Consider the following 16,624-nt stretch of genomic DNA (forward strand, 5'->3'; position numbering starts at 1 on the left):
CATTGAAATGGTTGCCATTGATGGTGAAGATGCAGTTAAAAATCAGTCTGTGAGTTCAGCCTGAGGACAGAAAAGTTTAAGAACTCAAACAATTTTCACTGAGGTCTAGAAAAAAAATGAGGAAAGAGATAATTAAAGAGATAAGAAAAGATGATTGATTATAGGTTTTAGGTTCTTACCTAAAAGGGAAGCAATTCTAGGAACAAGTCAATAAATTAAAATTCACCTGAAAGACAAGTACTGATACTATATGCCTTTTCCTCCCCAATGACAGGTTATGTCTTCCCACATAAACAGTTGGAGGATGCAAATTACTATAGTAAAGCAGGCAAATTACTAAAGTAAAATAGCTGAGATAGAAGAAAACACAAAACCTACATCTGAAGCCAGTTTTTCAGCACAAGGAACAAAAAGGGCAAAATAAATATTTTAATATCTCTGGGAAAACAGAGTAGGAAAGAGAGCATATCATCACAATGCAATAAAACAATATTATCTCTATGGGCTTTTTTGTTTTGTTTTTTTTTGGTTTTGTTTTTTTTTTTCCAAATGAAAACTAAGAGAAAAGAAGGGCTAGTGAGAATGCAGGCCTGGAAGTGAATCTTGGATCTGCATAACTGGATACAAGGATAAAAAAACAAATAAACAAATGGAGATAATTCTTTATGCAATAATAGGAGACACATTAACATAAACTAATAAGTAATACCTCTGTAACACAAGAAGCCAGGCTTCACAATCAAGCAATTTCTTCTCCTTAGAAACTATGTCTTATTTTGTGCTTGTGTGGTCCCTGATGACTTGGACCTGCAATTCATTCCTCAGTCATAACCTCATAACAAGGGATAATTTGACAGCAGATATATCTTTTACATATTGTTTCAAAAGTTGCAACGTTAGTCATACCTTGCCCATTCCTCTGAGACACATTCCTTTCATATATATCCTTTCAACTTTCTTTTTCTTTCCCCTTTGCATCTAATGGGAATTGAGATTTTTATAGGAAAAAAAATTTGCAAACTCCCATTTGCTTCCCATGCTTGCCCTCTCATAGTGGAAGGACCTCCTGCAAGGTCTGTTGTTGCTATATTAATAATTGAAGTTAGTCAGAAATCAAGAGTAAGATCTGTGAGGTAAAAAAATGGCAGCACTTGCTGTTTTGACTGCGGTTAAGTATTCGGTTTGAAAAAATATTGTTGGAGCCCTGAAGATGAAACAGAAGCATCATGAAAAGGAAACTGCTGAGGATAGATAGAGGTGGGTGGGAAACGGGTGTCTGAAGATATGTGAGGAACAAAAGGGATGTGAAAAACTTGCTTAGCTGCCTTTCAAAAAAAAAAAAATAGGGAACTGTGGATTTCAAGCTTTGCAAAACTTCTGTAACAGTTCACAGCTTGTGCTCATTTTTCCTCTGAAAGCTGTGCATGGAGTAACTCTAGGGAAATCAAAAGAGCCAAATCTACAGAAGGTCCCATAAAGCCCCCCAGCCATCGTGGCAAAGCCACCAGTGCTTTTCATAAGAAAAATCATCCCCAGCAACAAATACCATGAAACAATAGATTATAACAGATTAATCTGTAATCGGCTTTCATTTTCTTTTATGAACCCAGATTTCTTTTCCTGTGAAGCAGCAGGGAAGTCACTCCCAGAGTAATCCTTCCACCTCAGAATGAGCAGGTCTCCTCTGGAACAAGCAGCAGCCAAAACAGAGCCACACCTGGGCCTGCCCCCTGTACCTCATCTGTTAACCAGCATTGCATGTGCATGTGTTGGTTTTATGAAATGCATGTTAGAACAGGAGGGCAGAGCATTTCATCTACCTATTATATATACTCTTCCCCAACTAAATGCTTAAGAGATGTTTTCCTGGCACACGGTTGGTTTTCTCAATCTACCATCTGGCTCAGACACCAGGTTTTGAAGTCTGTTTCCAGCACACTGGGCCACAATGTTGCATTCTCTGCTCGCCCCAGAGTCACTGCCACAGAGCCGCAGTGCTGCCTTTGCAAACACCCCGGCAGAGCCGTGTGCTCCAGGGCCAGTTCTTGGGCTCTGACCAAGGAATCCTGATCCTTCCCATGAGTTACACACCAGGCAAAGGCAGCTCAAAGACACGTCAGTGTCACGTGTTGATCATCAGAAGTTTGCACTAAAATTCAGTTTCACCAGTCCCCAGAGTAAGATTCCAACCTTGTTTGTTCTCCTCACTGTACCTCAAGACCCTAGTTGGCATTTATTACTGCACAGTTGGATGGGAGTCCATCTTCTCTCTCCTCTTTTCTTTCAGATCCAATAGATAATTTGCATACTTCCCAAATTGTGGAGACAGGGCAGTATAAAATGTCAGTACCAGAGCTAAGACACACATTGGCATTGGCAAGCACCTGACTTCACCTCCTACTGTCTAAGCTGCTTGTAACTTCTAAACCATCACATCGTAGCCTTCAGTAATCCAGTGCACCAAGAGGGGGAGGGCCTCCGTTTCCTCCTCGCTTCGCCACTTTTGAGAGAAGGAGAAGCTGAATTGCTGCTGAGGATTCTTGTTTGGCTTTGAAAACACACAGAGCAATGGCATCCAGAAAGTTTTCCAAATGGACTGACTGAAAAATCAGAGATTTGTCAAGAATGCCAAGGAACAAATAAACAAATTAAAGGAAAAACAAAGCGAATAACTAAGTGTCCTGGATCTTGTATGGAGAATTTTGTGATGCAGTTTCAGAGGAACTATGCAATTCAATTATGGAAGTACTTTTCAACACAGGTTGCAATTTCCCCATCAGACTCCCAAATGCAGCAAGACTTGAGCCTAGGCCCAATGGGTAGTCTATTCTTTCCTTACCAGTCATTGTTGTTTAAAAGCTGTGTTCAGTTTTTGACAATTAATCAAATAAATGCTAAACCTACGCAGCTGTTAAGAAACACTTGATAAAAATCACAGCTGAGAAGGTGAAGAAGAAAGACTAACCCAAAGCAAACACTGCTTTGCATAAATTAAGAGATTAGTACAGGGAGATGCAGCACACTTCCCTTTGGACCACTTCCCTTTGGAGCACTCCATGGCTAATTGCCACTCAGTGCAATGCTATTCCACAGTTTTCCCTTTTGTCCCCAGCTGTGCTGTTAACAATCTGTCTGAAGGCAATGATGTCTCTAGTAAGAAAAATATGAGGACAAGATAGAGGGCGTGAAAAAGGTATCATCTGGCCATTAAACAAGAGATATTGATGTACATTTTTACTGCTATAGAGGAAGTACATGTTGATTTCTCAGCTATTCAACATGCTTGTAAAATATCCAGCTAATGGTATAAAACATTTGCCAATGAGCCTAAGGTATTCAAGCTGAACCTGAAAAATTACAAATGGGTTTTGCAACAGTGAGCAGCTGATGATAAAATGGTAGGTGGTTCTCAATGCTGATAAATAAAGTGATGTGTGTGGGAAAAAAACAATCCTATCTCTGCAGCTACAGAAAACATCATTGACACCACCACAACCATCACCACTCCTACCATGAACCTTAACTGATGCAGAATGTGTCCTGTGCTGGCTCACAGTGCCTTGGTAGACTCATGGAAACAAACCCACCATAATGAGTAAGTTGCAAATCTTTTCTAAACCTGCTTGTCTTGCAGAAAAATATTATAGTCCATATCTGATACTGTCAGATAGCCTGCTGCTCTAGACAGAAGTGATTTGGACTAGAGGATCAGGACTCTTTTCCCTTCAAATCCAGCTATGTAGAGACTGCATGGCCACACCATATATACCATATGTAGCGACCTACTTACTGTACAAACATCCCAGTAAGGAGTGAACATCCTGTGCCTGGGTCTTCCCTGCAGATTGGCACAGGGCATATTAACATTCATGGAAGTGTTACCAGAAACTGTCTAATGCAAGGGAACTGTCTAATGCAGTTGTCTATTTTTACTTATGAACTTGCTTAGTTGAAGGGATATTAATGAAGCATCTGTCTCTTCTGTCCAGTCTACAAGAAGCAGGGCCTGAAGAAATCATAAAGCTGCATTTTTTGTCATATAGTGCTGTATTGTGTTTAGCCATAAGCACTAAGGATTGAGATCTTGGATTTCCAAGAGTTCCATGTTGTCAACAGTTCAGTACTTAGAATTACTTGTTAAAAACAGGCAGGTAGTTGTCAGCATTATTAGACAGAGAAGAGAGAACAGGACAAAACATCTCTGTGCTGCTGTATAAAATCATACATTATCATATTTTGAATACTGTGTACAGTTCAAGTGGTTGCCATATAAAGAATGACTAAATAGGCCTAAATTCTTCAAGCTGACAAAAAGATCAAGAGAAGATAACATAGCAGTCAATAAAGAATAAAGAATGTGGGAAAATAAGTACCAAGAAACAGTTCATTGTTCTTTTTGACATAAACATTAGAGCTCAGTGAATGTCATAGTGTCTGGTGACAGGTTTAAAGCAAGGACAGATATTTCATACATCACCTGCTTAAACCCTGGAGTTTAATGAAATGAGTAATAGAAAATACAAGATTTACATGAGTCCAAAAAACACTTAGGTAAATTTCTATAAGAAAAACCCTTCCAGATATACTAAATACACAAGAATAATTAATTCATTAAGTTCTTAAGAAATGCAGATGAACCTGTTGGCGACAGAGTACAAACTAGACAATCATTTGATTTGACACTGTATGTGTCAAATGTCTCTCATATGTCCTCACACAAAGTTAGGGAAGCCCAAGGTGCCCACACAGATATGTGGTAAAGGTAATGAATAGTTCAGAGAAGCTCTGCTCCTGGCTAGGAGCACTCTGCAACAAATATGGAAGGATGGGATTTACAGAGAAAAGATTTAACTGTCTGTGATTTCCTACTTGCCCCAGACAGTATTTTTGCTTCTTCCAGCTTCTTACCATCAGTTTTCCCAGATGTCAACTATCTGGGCTCCTCAACCAGGAGAGAAAATATATTGGTGAATGGCAAAATGGAAATGTGTGCCTCTAGGTCCTGCCTCACAGTCCTCCCTCAGGGTGAACTTGATCTGGAGATGGCATAAAGGGAAGCAGCTTGTCTCATCATGAGATGCAACATGGTTGAAGGAGGAACACCTTTGTCACAGGACACAATGAAAAGGTTAGCGTAACCCCACAAAATATCCAAACAGCATCTTGCCCTGACTAGTATCAATGGGGACATTTTTCAGCCTTTAGAGGAACTAGCAAGGATGACAGAAAAAGCACAGAGCTTATACTGTTCTGATCCAAAGCCAATTAAAATTTGCCTAGTGAGAAATAGATTTGATTCCTCATGCATATGATTTGTTCTCTCTGAAATAAACCTATAATTGCCCACATTTCCAAAGCTGTTCTGTATGCCTCATAGCGTAAAAACTTGGTTTCCATTTACCTGGAAATGAATCACTGGACTTCACAGAAGAATTAAGATGTTTTGTGCTTCTGGGAAATGAACCTCAGTAGTGTGCACATATTGCCGAGCAAAAAGTAATACGAAAGAAAAATGGAATCCATATTTGACTGGAATCTACTACTAATTACTACAGATGGCTTACAGATCCAAGGCATACTTTCCCAGAGCAGGACAATATCTCTTTTCTTTGTGACAATACTAAGTGAGCAGGGAACAATATTGTTTCTGGCAGACATAGAAATTGTTGCTGTCAGACAGTGGTTCACAGGGCAGATGATACACAAGAGAAAGTTTCTTGCAATGTTCTTTTCTGTCTCCCTTTGTCTCAAGCTTCACACACATGAGCAGCACACACCCTTCACAAAAATTCACAACTATCAGATTAGACATAGGGAGTTGTGGTTATGAATTATATTACAACAAACATTCTTTTAGTGACACTCCCACTTTGCTGTAGTTTTTCAGAATTCCATAAAATTGCCTATTATGCTTAAAAGCCATTTCTTTACAGACCTTAAGAAATAGATAAGGGAATGCTGCTACCCTGTATGCTGAGTCATACAAAAATTATCTCCATTAAAGACTTGATCCAATGGTTCTTCATTTCTGTAAACTGGAAAGAATATATTGGAGTATTTTCTGGAGAAAGAGAGTGGAACCTTGTGAGAATCCAAAATAAATTAACTTGTAGAGTTTGGGTCTTTTAAAATACTGGAAACACACATGATGCATTCTTCAAACACAGTGTCTTCTTTTCTCTTGTATTGGAAACAGAGCATTGGTAAGCTGGAGTACAGCAGAGCATCCATTCAGGAATCACAGAATCCTCTTTCATACGAGGCAGTAACACAACAGCAGCAGCATTTTTGTACAATTATTTCCTGTGATATCCAATGTCTCTGCACCAAGCAGTAACAAACAGCCCTCACAAGTACATTTATATTATCTTCATCTTCATTCCTTTTTGTGGAATAAAGCTTAGTCTGCTTATGCAGCCTAGGTTGTATATATGCAGCACAGCAATAACTGGTTATTTGGTGAATATTCCCCTGACCATAGAAGCAGATAGAAGTCTGGTCACCTTGGTGCTTACAAAACAATGTCATCTGTAACACAGCCGTGAAGAGCTAGAAATGGGCCTCTAGAAAGAAGCTTGATGGTCACAAAGCACCATCAAGATGGTCACAGAAGTGAGCTGCCTGGAAATGTGACAAAGTATTTGAGTCAGGTTTGATATTTATGACAATTTTCCAGTCATCATTAACTCACAGCCTCAGCCTGAGTTTCTGAAGGAGTGGACTGTGACTGAGGTAGCTCATTTGGCTCAGCTCAGTCTCATACCTTAGGTAAGCCAAGACAAAAAGGGTGAATTTGGGAAACACATCTCAAATAACACTGCACAACATATATCGGGAAAAAAAGGCTGTCATTTTGTTTATATAATAAAGCAAGGACAGATACCAGGTTGCTGCCTGTGCTCTGACTTGGCCAGAGCAAGTTATTCTCAGTCTGGAAACCACATTAGTGCAGATCAATTAATCTATCCTGACTTCCAGTAAACCTTTTCAGATTAGCCATATTCATACAGAGATACAGTTAAGTGACCTCCTACTCAGCTAGACACTCAGCCATCTTAGATCAAAGACAGAAAATGCTTGTGCAGTCTAGAAATATTCTGAAATTTTCAGACACTCGTGGTTCATTAGTTTAAATGGGGTAGGGCACAGGTAAGGAACTGGGTAGGCAAAAGAACACATCAATGGAACAAGCAGAACATTCAAGGTTTATTCTGATATTGGTATCTGCAGACAGACAGAGAACCATGCCTTTCCAGAATGAGCTGGCAACAGTCCAATGCAAAGCCTCTCAGCTGGGCAGGGTGTTGCCGAAAAATATCAGTGAGTGAAAACTACAGATGTAGAAAGACATTCAGAATTCCACAAGGAATGTGAGCAGAGACCAAAAGAGGAAGAGCCACTTGAAAGGAAGCTGACTACCACAGAAGTCCAATGCTGTAAGATTCATTATAATATTACGTAAATAAAGAAAGTGAACATGTACTTCTAAAAAGTTAAGGGAACCTGATATAATGCAAAAGAAAGAAAAAAGAAAAAGCTCTATAACGTTTCACTAGTTTTAAGGGGGAAAATGGTCATGCAAGAACTAACAAGGGAGTGTGGCTGTTGTGCACCTTGGTGTTTCTCCACTTGTTTGAACCACCTTTGCTTTCTCTCACAACTGATAGGATGGTTATAATTGAAGAAAGGAATAAAAAATGAAAGGCTGTTTCCACAGGCTGTTGTAAGAGGACTCGTTGAAGATCCAACTGTAAAGTCCCATAGGTAAGAAGCCCATAGAAGAGCCCTCACTGAAGAGGACTCCCTGATATACAGAGAGGTTCTGGGTCAGTTTGCCTCAACAGTAACTTGCTGATACCAAGGAAGTGTATGTATTACTGCAAATAAAGAATTCTGCAGCAGCACCAAGCTGGTTTCCCACACCAGACCACATGTCAGCATACCAAGAAAATAAGTCCACAAGTAAGTGGAAGAAAATTGCTTTAAGTTTTGTTTTAACTTTAAATGTTAGTTTTCAGGTTTGTGCAATGCACTAGAAATAAGAGAAAGTCTTAAAAACATTACTAAAAAGCATCTTATCAGTCTTTTTGGTATAGCTCAATGATATTCTGATCCATGCTAAGATCTTAGAAGAACTGGGATATTGATGCTCTGTGATAATACTAAGAATGTAGATATTAAATGAAAAACAAATACATGCAGGTTATCTCAAAACAGAGTGTTTGGACTGGGCCCACAATAAGCAAGAAGGGAATTTCCTTCAACAAAGGAATGGAGGCTCTAGACAATTAGCCAAGTCTATAAGAAACACATAGGGGATTTTTGCATTTGACTATTGCTACAACACGTTTACTGCTACATTGGTCAATATTGCAAAATGTTTGCATATTTTGGGTGAGAGAAAGAAAACATTTCAGTGGTCAGCAGACTGTAATGAATACTTTTAGGGTTAGGAAAGATTTTAGTACTACCTTCTTTCAGGACTGACCTACCAGTGTTTAAAATGTCTTGTGAAAAAATTTCAACACCTTTACTTTTGCAGCTATGAAGTCACAAGAACAGAAGAGGCTGTAACTTCTCTAGAAAATACCGTACCTGAGTAGAACTTCTTCCAAATGTGTTACATGTATGGGGTGGTCCAGTCACCATCTGGGAGAGTGGGAAAGCTGCTCCCAGAGGGAGCAGGAATTTTATAATTAGAAGAGACAGTGTTTGGCTGAAGCAAAAGTATTAGAAAAGGACTCATACAGATCTGCTCTGGAGTCAGTCAGAAAAGCTACCAGCAATTTTCTCACTACACAAATGCAAACAGGCAGACCTGAGTCAAAGTGCAGAAATACTATTACGGATTATTTGCAAACATTTGCCATCAGCAGGAATGTTGTAATGGTAAGTATCTAGGTGGAGCTGCCTAGGCTCCCTTTAAAACAAGTATCCAAGCAAAATGAAATAAGCCTGAAAAACTACCTGTGTCTCTGCAGTGGCCATTGTGGGAGCCAAGACTGCTATCTTTGGAAAAGAACTTTACCCTCACGTTAAGTGATGTCTGCTATGTCCCCTGTCCAAATTTTCCTGTAAAACAGGGCTATGCTTGGTCCTATTTTTTTTTTTGGTATTTTCAGCACTGCAGCCAACGAGATGATGTACTGCAAGAGTCAGCTTCTATGCAGCTGAAACAGGACTTTCTCATTGAAAGCATAGAGCTTAGTACAGCTGTTGTTGCTCAGGATCTCAGATGAGCTTGTCATTGGAGGTGGTGTTTTGGTTTAGCCTTAGATACTCCTGTATCATTTTAATTAATTTTCAGTCTGAGGACATATTCATAAAGTTGATCTTAAGATATCATGGCAATAAAAATCACTCTGTACAAAAACCTTTCCTGAAAGAAAAGACTTTTCCACTGGAAGAAAGGGAAGAGAGTAGTGTTATGATGCTCTCTCAGCTGGATGGCTGAGTGTCTTGCTCCTGGCTGCAGCCTGAAAGGTATTAGAGGAAAAGCAGGGTAGGTCAGAGCTTCAAGTTCACAAAGAAAGTAACTAAGTGCACTAGGAATGCTGCCCTGCCACCTCTGCTTTTGGAGCTGCAGCACTGCTAGGAATGAGACTAGATCTCATAGATGTGCAGTGTAAACAATAAAGCTTTTATATCAAAAGAGTCAAGCAGAACTTGACCTCTCCAGGGCACCTCAAAAATTCTTGTGTTTCAATGCACTGGGTATGCCTCTTACACCATCCTGTGTAAAAGTGTCAATGAATGTCTTGAAACAAAACAAAACAAACCGTTTTTAAAACCCCACACATTCAGATGGAAAATATTTTTTATTGATCAACTTCTTGTTCCCTTACTCCTCACCCATATTCCTGATCTCACACGATCAATTCCACATGGTTTCAGGATATGCTATTAATCATCTTTTACTTTACTTTATTCCAATGTTACACAACAGGAAGCATGTTTGACAGGACTTTTCAGTGAAATAAAGGCCAAATGTTTGTTAATCAGTACAGCATGTAATATTATCCTGAACAATTGAGTATAAATACTGATATAATGGGGGAAAATATTTCCATTATTTCCATTAAACTGTTTCCTTCTAGACCAGATTTCCATGAGACAGTTTTAAATAGCTATCAAACCAAAGACATGTACCACCTCAGACAAATAGGAGAATTATCTCCAAGGCAAACACAAATGCAAACACAGAAAGTAGTCGTTAGATATACTTAAAGAACATGGTCTGTCATGGTGAGATCATCAAACTGGCGTGAGAAAATCAAGACAGGAAATTGCAAAGAAGAATAATGCATCAAAGCTGAGAAAACTTCCTCCCTTATTCATTTCTCAAAAACTTTTGCTTATGGTTTAAAAATGAAATTACCAACAAGAAAATCTGAAATACTTGTTCTATAGGTACACAAAGTACCATGAAAGTATTCACTTACAGCATGTTTTGTATAAAATACTACTTTAGATGGGAAATGTGAACCTGATTTTCTAGGTGATCTAAGACCCTTTTTTTTTTAATACTGGGAAATAAGGAATCCTAATCTGAATTTGTCATATTAGAGTAGGCTCAGCTTGCTAAATTCTTCACTCATGAGAATAATCTCACAGTAATTAGAAACTACTGTCATGAGAGATGACCAGTTAGACTAGATTTGCAAGTTGCACCAAAATACAATGTTGAGAAGATACTGAGGACCTTGAAAACATGTTGTTAAATTCAGTGCAAGGATTCCACACTCTTCATCCTAGGAGAAAAACAGAAGAGGAAAGAAGATTGTTTTTATTTTTCCAAAGTTTCAAAAAGTTCATCGCTATATAGTTGATATAAAATAACAAATCTAACCATTTGCCTACAGCTTGTGTACTTGACTGTCACAGATCAAACACTGCTTATATGAACAAATAAACAAAAGCAGATACTTTATTCTGAGTGGTGTCTTCTGACAAGGGAAAAGCCAAAGTCTGCCTCAAGGCAAGGATGGTAGCCCCTTCTCAACCACATGATTTGCAGAGCTTTTGCAAGGCTGCATCTTTTTCCCATCTTTGAACAAACCATCTCTATTTTTTCTGTAGTTCTAGGTAGCTCCCACTCCTCTAGGTTGGCTCTGAAAGGTATCCTTAAAGGAAGAGACTTTTTAAGGGCTCAGGGTCTACCAAATTATGCCTCCATGGGCTGCATTATTTACTGATTTGTCTATAGCCAAGGAGAGGTGTTTTGTACAGGACTGTGGCAATAAGAAGCAGCACTGGAACGGCTGAGCAGACATGTCTAATCAGTGAGAGCACAGAGGGATCTGGTCTGCATGCAAACTTCAGTGAGAAAGCAGGGGACAGGGGCTAATAATGTGAATATCATGCACAGCACATCTGAGCTGGTTTCAGGGCTCCTGGAGGTTGTGTTGTTACTTTACAAACTTCTCACTTCCACTGGTTATTTGCCTCCATTTCTCCTCGCTTTTGGCAGCAAGGCAGCTACCTCTGATTCCAGACCAAACTGCAAAGACAGAAAGCAAGAGAAGAGAGAGCACAGAAGAAGGGAATGGCTTCAGTGGGAGAGTTAAGAACCTGATACTCCTTCTAGCTATATACAAAATTCATTCAGATATTCCTTCTGTGCCTGTAACAGGGCCAGTGATATGGTTTCAAGATTAAAAACTCCATCCATTTCCACAGACATTTTAAACTGTAAATTAGATGGATACCTGTGTGTCATGGCTTTCGTTGGGTTTCCATCACTGTATGACTGACCATGAAAACCTGAGGGAACAAGTTCAAATATAGGTTGTCACTTTGTTTTCATTATGATTCACATATTTATTCTCAGAGTAACTGATATGGGTTATTGTTTCATACAAAATACATAAATTTCTTACTTTAAGGGGAAATAATGTCTCAAAATGCTTGGCTTTATTAAATAGAATCCAGAAAAGTGGTCAAAAGAAATAGAAAATTTGAAAGGAACACAAATTATTGCCTCCAAGTCAATGCTATTAAACGCAAATTTTTAGAAAAACCACCACATTATTTTCCTATTTCCATCCTTTGTAGAACAAACAAGACCAAACCATTGTAATTTCCAAAGTACAGCTTTATAGAAAATGTAGAAAAAAATAAGTACAGCTTTATAGAAAAATGCTACCCATTGTAGAATAATAAATTATACATGCCAGAAAGCTCGTCTTAAAGCCTGGGTAAAGAACAGCCTTCCTGATGGTTAGACACAATGGCTTTTTTATAATAGATGTTGTTATGACTGGAATATTGTTTTTTAATAACATCATGAGTCTTCTGAACACAATGACAGTGCTTGGTATCTTTAACAGTAACACTTAACATGCACATTTCTATTTTACAAAGATGTGCACAGTATATATTTTCACTGTTTCTCTATGACAAGATTATTTGTCATTGGCTTTGACATTTGTATAAACCCTATTGTCACAGATTACAGACAAATCTCAAGGTTAATATTGCCTGCATTTTTACATGGATGGCTTTTCTTAGTGTCTTAGGCCCAAACACAATAGCATCCCAGTGTAACAATTATCACCCTTGGTGACTCTCTTAAGAAACTTTCATCACATCCTGATTTTAAAAGGCTACAGTTTAAGAAATACCTTTTTTATAGAAAAATATGCATTTAAGAATACAAAAGCCCTTAATAGTTTTGCTGTCACTGATACATTAAAAACCTTGCACTTGAGAAGCAGCTGGTGGCTTCCAATGAGTCATTAAGAACATTGGAATTATTGCAGTGAGATGGTTCAGTGTCCCACCTCTGACACTGACTTGTGCCATCTTGCTTACAGGGAGGTTTTGGGAGCACTGGTACACAGATAGAGATGGATTGATCTACCAAGTAATGTAGATCACATCATCCCAAAACCATAAATTATGTCAGGATCCAGGAAGCAGGAGGTTAATGTACAACAAACACAGTGATCACATATTAAAATTCTGACATTCTTGATAAGTGCACATTTTCTCCTTTTTTTCTGCATCTCCACAAATTCCTAATCAGAAGGAAAAAAAAACCAACAACAACAACCAACAAAAACCCCACAGACAAACACACAAACAAAACAAAAAACCAAACCAAACAAACAAGCTTGTGAGAAAAAGTTCACTATTTAAATATTTAAATCAAATATTGTGCACAAAAAGTTCTTTAGTCAGTTTTTGATGTTCTGCTATTTTCATTTACTGCACAGACACGTTCTGTCCTACTATGAAGTACAGGGAAATTCCAAGACTGACATCTCTAGAGCTTTTAATTATTTTACATGCTTTTGTCATCCTCTGCATTTTTAAATGGAAAATATGAAAAAGGAAAATGCATCCACACTAAATGAAGCACAACACTGATTATTTAATTTATTCATCTTGAGTGGGCTTGTTACAATTTTTTCAGTGGAGAAGAAACCTGAACACTATACGAATGATTACACAGGGAACTACACTCAGACTACAAATTCAAGCTCCCTTCTTTTCATTATCAGGCTTCCAAATCTGAAGCTGTAGTTAGCTGACAGGTGTTTTTAGACAACAGGGAAAAATCTGTCACAGGACTTACTATATTTGCAGTGAACTAGAAGAGGATTTTGGTTGATTGGTTGGTTGGTTGGTTGGTTGGTTGGTTGTGTGAGTTTGGGGAAGTGTTTTTGGCAATGCTCAGATTGAGGCTTCTCTCAGCATGATTCCTGTTAGACTTTTTAGTTCTACATTAGTCAATCCACTGCTGTACTGTTCACCATAAACTCCAGAGCCTTACTTTGCTCTGAATTCACTAATTTCTACAACACCTTATTTTCAGAGCTTGAAGGTTTTAGAATATTCTGGCTCCATAGTGTATCTAAGTGTACCTCAAATCATCATCATCATCATAATAATACCCAGAAGCAAACTTCTGTTTGCTGGGAAGTGGAGGGAAATGCTGCTGTCCCATTTGCAGGGGGGGAACTGACAGCAGGGCTGTGCTGCAGCCACTGAAACAGCAGCAGTGTGTGCCTCTTGTCAAGGTGTGTTTTTAGCTGGTTACCTCATGTACTGACACCAAGGCAAATATAGGTGTGACACACAGTGACTGGCACAAGGTGAAAAATTCACCCAGGAAGCAGAGACAGCAGCCAGCCACACAAGTTGTCCTTGCAGAGCTAATAAAAGTAGCTCATGAGGTATATGAGTCCAGCGTCTACAAAGGACTCTGAGCATATCTAGCTCTCAGGCACACATCTACATTCAGTCAGGTGAATCCCACCTCAGTTTCCCAGTGAAAACACACTTCACCTGAAATGTGCTCTCCTACAGAATCAAGACCCAATGCTTTTTTTTGTTAACATGCCCTATGTAACCCCAACCCTTACCCTAGGCAGTAAAAGCAGCCTTGGGCTAAGGAGCTTTTTTCCTTTTTCCAAGGAAAAAGCTGTGGAGGAAGGCACCTTGTGGCAGTTTTGTGTTCCCCTTGGGATGCCTTTTGCAAGCTGCAGTGTGCCTGGAGCTCTGGGCTTTGTGGTTTTCAGAACCTACTTACCACAGAAGGTATCGCAGATCTGCAGTGGAACTGAATAATCTACATCTGTTCTCCAGCCCTTTCAAAAGAAAGAATTGAGGCTTATTCCCCTTTCAGCAGAGCTGTTACTAAGCACTTGTGTTGACAAAACGAGATTGCTTTATTAGTTTACTCAAGTGACTGCTTTTAAAATCTGTTTTTAAATATACACATATGGAGATTGCTGGTCTAGTGTATATTAAGTGAGTTGCAATCACTTTTAGGTCTAAATGATAGAGCTAATCATAATTTTTGTTGTTATTGTTGTCTGACAGATAATGTCTTACTTACAAAATAAATAATTTATGCAGGAAATTATCAGTCTTCCCACCAAATTTCATTTCTCACTAGGGAAAGAACTACTACTCTCATTGGCAAAAGCCTTCTGAGTAATCTCACTTTCATCTTCCCTCTTTCTTCCCAGCAGCAAAAAGTGAAGCTGGGAAGGGCCTTCCAGGGCAGCTACTGGAGCCTTGGAGTTCCACTCTCACTTTCATTTCTTTCAGTCTCTGCTGGGAATATTAACTCCAGAGATCCATAAACCTATCAGCTTCATGCTCATTTTCTATGAACAAAATTTCCTAATGAAGTTCAGGTACAGAAATAGTGTGCAGAAATGTCAGAAATAATTTGCTCAGTTCTACTTTCCTGAGTGCTAATTCTAGGACACCATGCTCTTGCTGTGCTGTTTACTATATACCTCACCTTTTCTAGTCAATGTCAATTTTTGAAAATTCATCTATTATTTACTTGGATCTTTTGATAGCTTGGAACTTTTTTCTTTTTTTTTTAACGAAGGAACATATAAAGACAGGATTAGCAATATCCTGATGATATCCTTTTATCTGCCACCGACAAAGGAGCAAGATCACGGAGAGCCACTTCTCAGTTAATTAATGTCATCTCAAAGAAAAGTGGTGGCAGCACACCAAGCTTTAAATAATGCTCTTTGCCAACTCGATTTGCAGTAATCAGATTTAGCTGGGAGGAGAAAGCAGTGAGAATACCTGCTGGTTTGCTTGGTGTTTCAATGATTTGTTGATTAGTTTATTTTGTACAGGGTACCTGGCAAAAAGCAAGACACGTACCTGAATGCAAATTGTTGACCCACACATTTCCTGTGACATAGAGATTGAAACTGGATCTCCCTAATGAATAAAAAAAATAAATTGAAAATCACTATTTTCCATACCTGGAAACAATGAAAACATACTGTGTCTCTCCAGTTCTTTGCTTTGGTTTCAAATAATGCTATGTGTTCTACTGTGTTAGAAAATTAATGGTAGGTTATTTATTTTCAGAGCTAAGCCCAGATCTCAATGACCACGAGCAGCTGGTGTAGTTTTGCCAAGCACAGTTTGGCAGCACAGGAAGAGGGCTAATGTTACTGCATTTTATGGAGCATCACAAGGAGGACACTCTCCCCCCACTGTTTGCTTCCTCCCATCATCTTCACTTCTTTTCCCTGGTGTATGAGCTGAAGGAATGACCCTGTCTTTACAGTTCTTCTGGACTTCCCATCCCATTGTGTGCAGAGAACAAGCTGAGCCTTAGGGTAAATTTGTCCTAAATGACTGGCTTGACATTTAATATTTGATCGATTATGGTTTGTCCTCAAAATAATGTCTGTTACTCCGCCAATAGCTATGCATCCTACACCACTCTCTTCAGGGTGGCAAATTCCTAAAGTAATTTGGGGGAAATCAGGTGAATATATTCAAGCATGACAGAAGAAGAATTAGTAGTTAGAGGATCAACATTTGTTTCTGGGAACACAGAGTGAGGTCTTGATGAAAACTCTGTGTATACTGCTCATGGTGTTGAGACAGGAGCTGTATGTAATTTATACGGGATCCCAATCTGTCACAGTAGCAGAAGACATAACAGCTCTGTACCAAAGGGAAGAAAACAGCATTTTTAAATGCATCCGTGCCTTCATGAAACACACACTTCAATAGCTAGCTGTGATTTATTGGTGCTCCACCATTACCCCTTTCACTTAGCTATTCACAGAGGGAACCTTTAAAACCAGAAAATATAAACTCCACAGATTCCATGTGAAATAGACCA

At 38.9% G+C, this 16,624-nt stretch overlaps 1 protein-coding gene across 8 annotated transcripts in view; it reads right to left on the reverse strand.

Moving 5' to 3' along the window:
• Nucleotides 1–9,812: 9,812 nt before the first annotated feature.
• The window catches only part of IL17REL (interleukin 17 receptor E like), a 48,323-nt gene continuing 41,511 nt past the window's right edge, over nt 9,813–16,624 (reverse strand). For 7 of the 8 annotated variants that reach the window (XM_038155427.1, XM_038155425.1, XM_038155424.1 and 4 more), the window contains 4 exons: nt 15,643–15,702; nt 14,537–14,594; nt 11,709–11,763; nt 9,813–10,751 (listed from right to left, as the gene is read on the reverse strand). In XM_038155427.1, the coding sequence (XP_038011355.1) occupies nt 10,724–10,751; nt 11,709–11,763; nt 14,537–14,594; nt 15,643–15,702 (201 nt within the window). In that variant the 3' untranslated portion in view covers nt 9,813–10,723. Of the gene's footprint in view, nt 11,501–11,708; nt 11,764–14,536; nt 14,595–15,642; nt 15,703–16,624 lie in introns of all 8 variants that reach the window. The other variant, XM_038155426.1, reaches the window with a different exon arrangement.

The sequence above is a fragment of the Motacilla alba genome, chromosome 1A, assembly GCF_015832195.1.
Source record: "Motacilla alba alba isolate MOTALB_02 chromosome 1A, Motacilla_alba_V1.0_pri, whole genome shotgun sequence".
NCBI classification, from domain to species: Eukaryota; Metazoa; Chordata; class Aves; order Passeriformes; family Motacillidae; genus Motacilla; species Motacilla alba.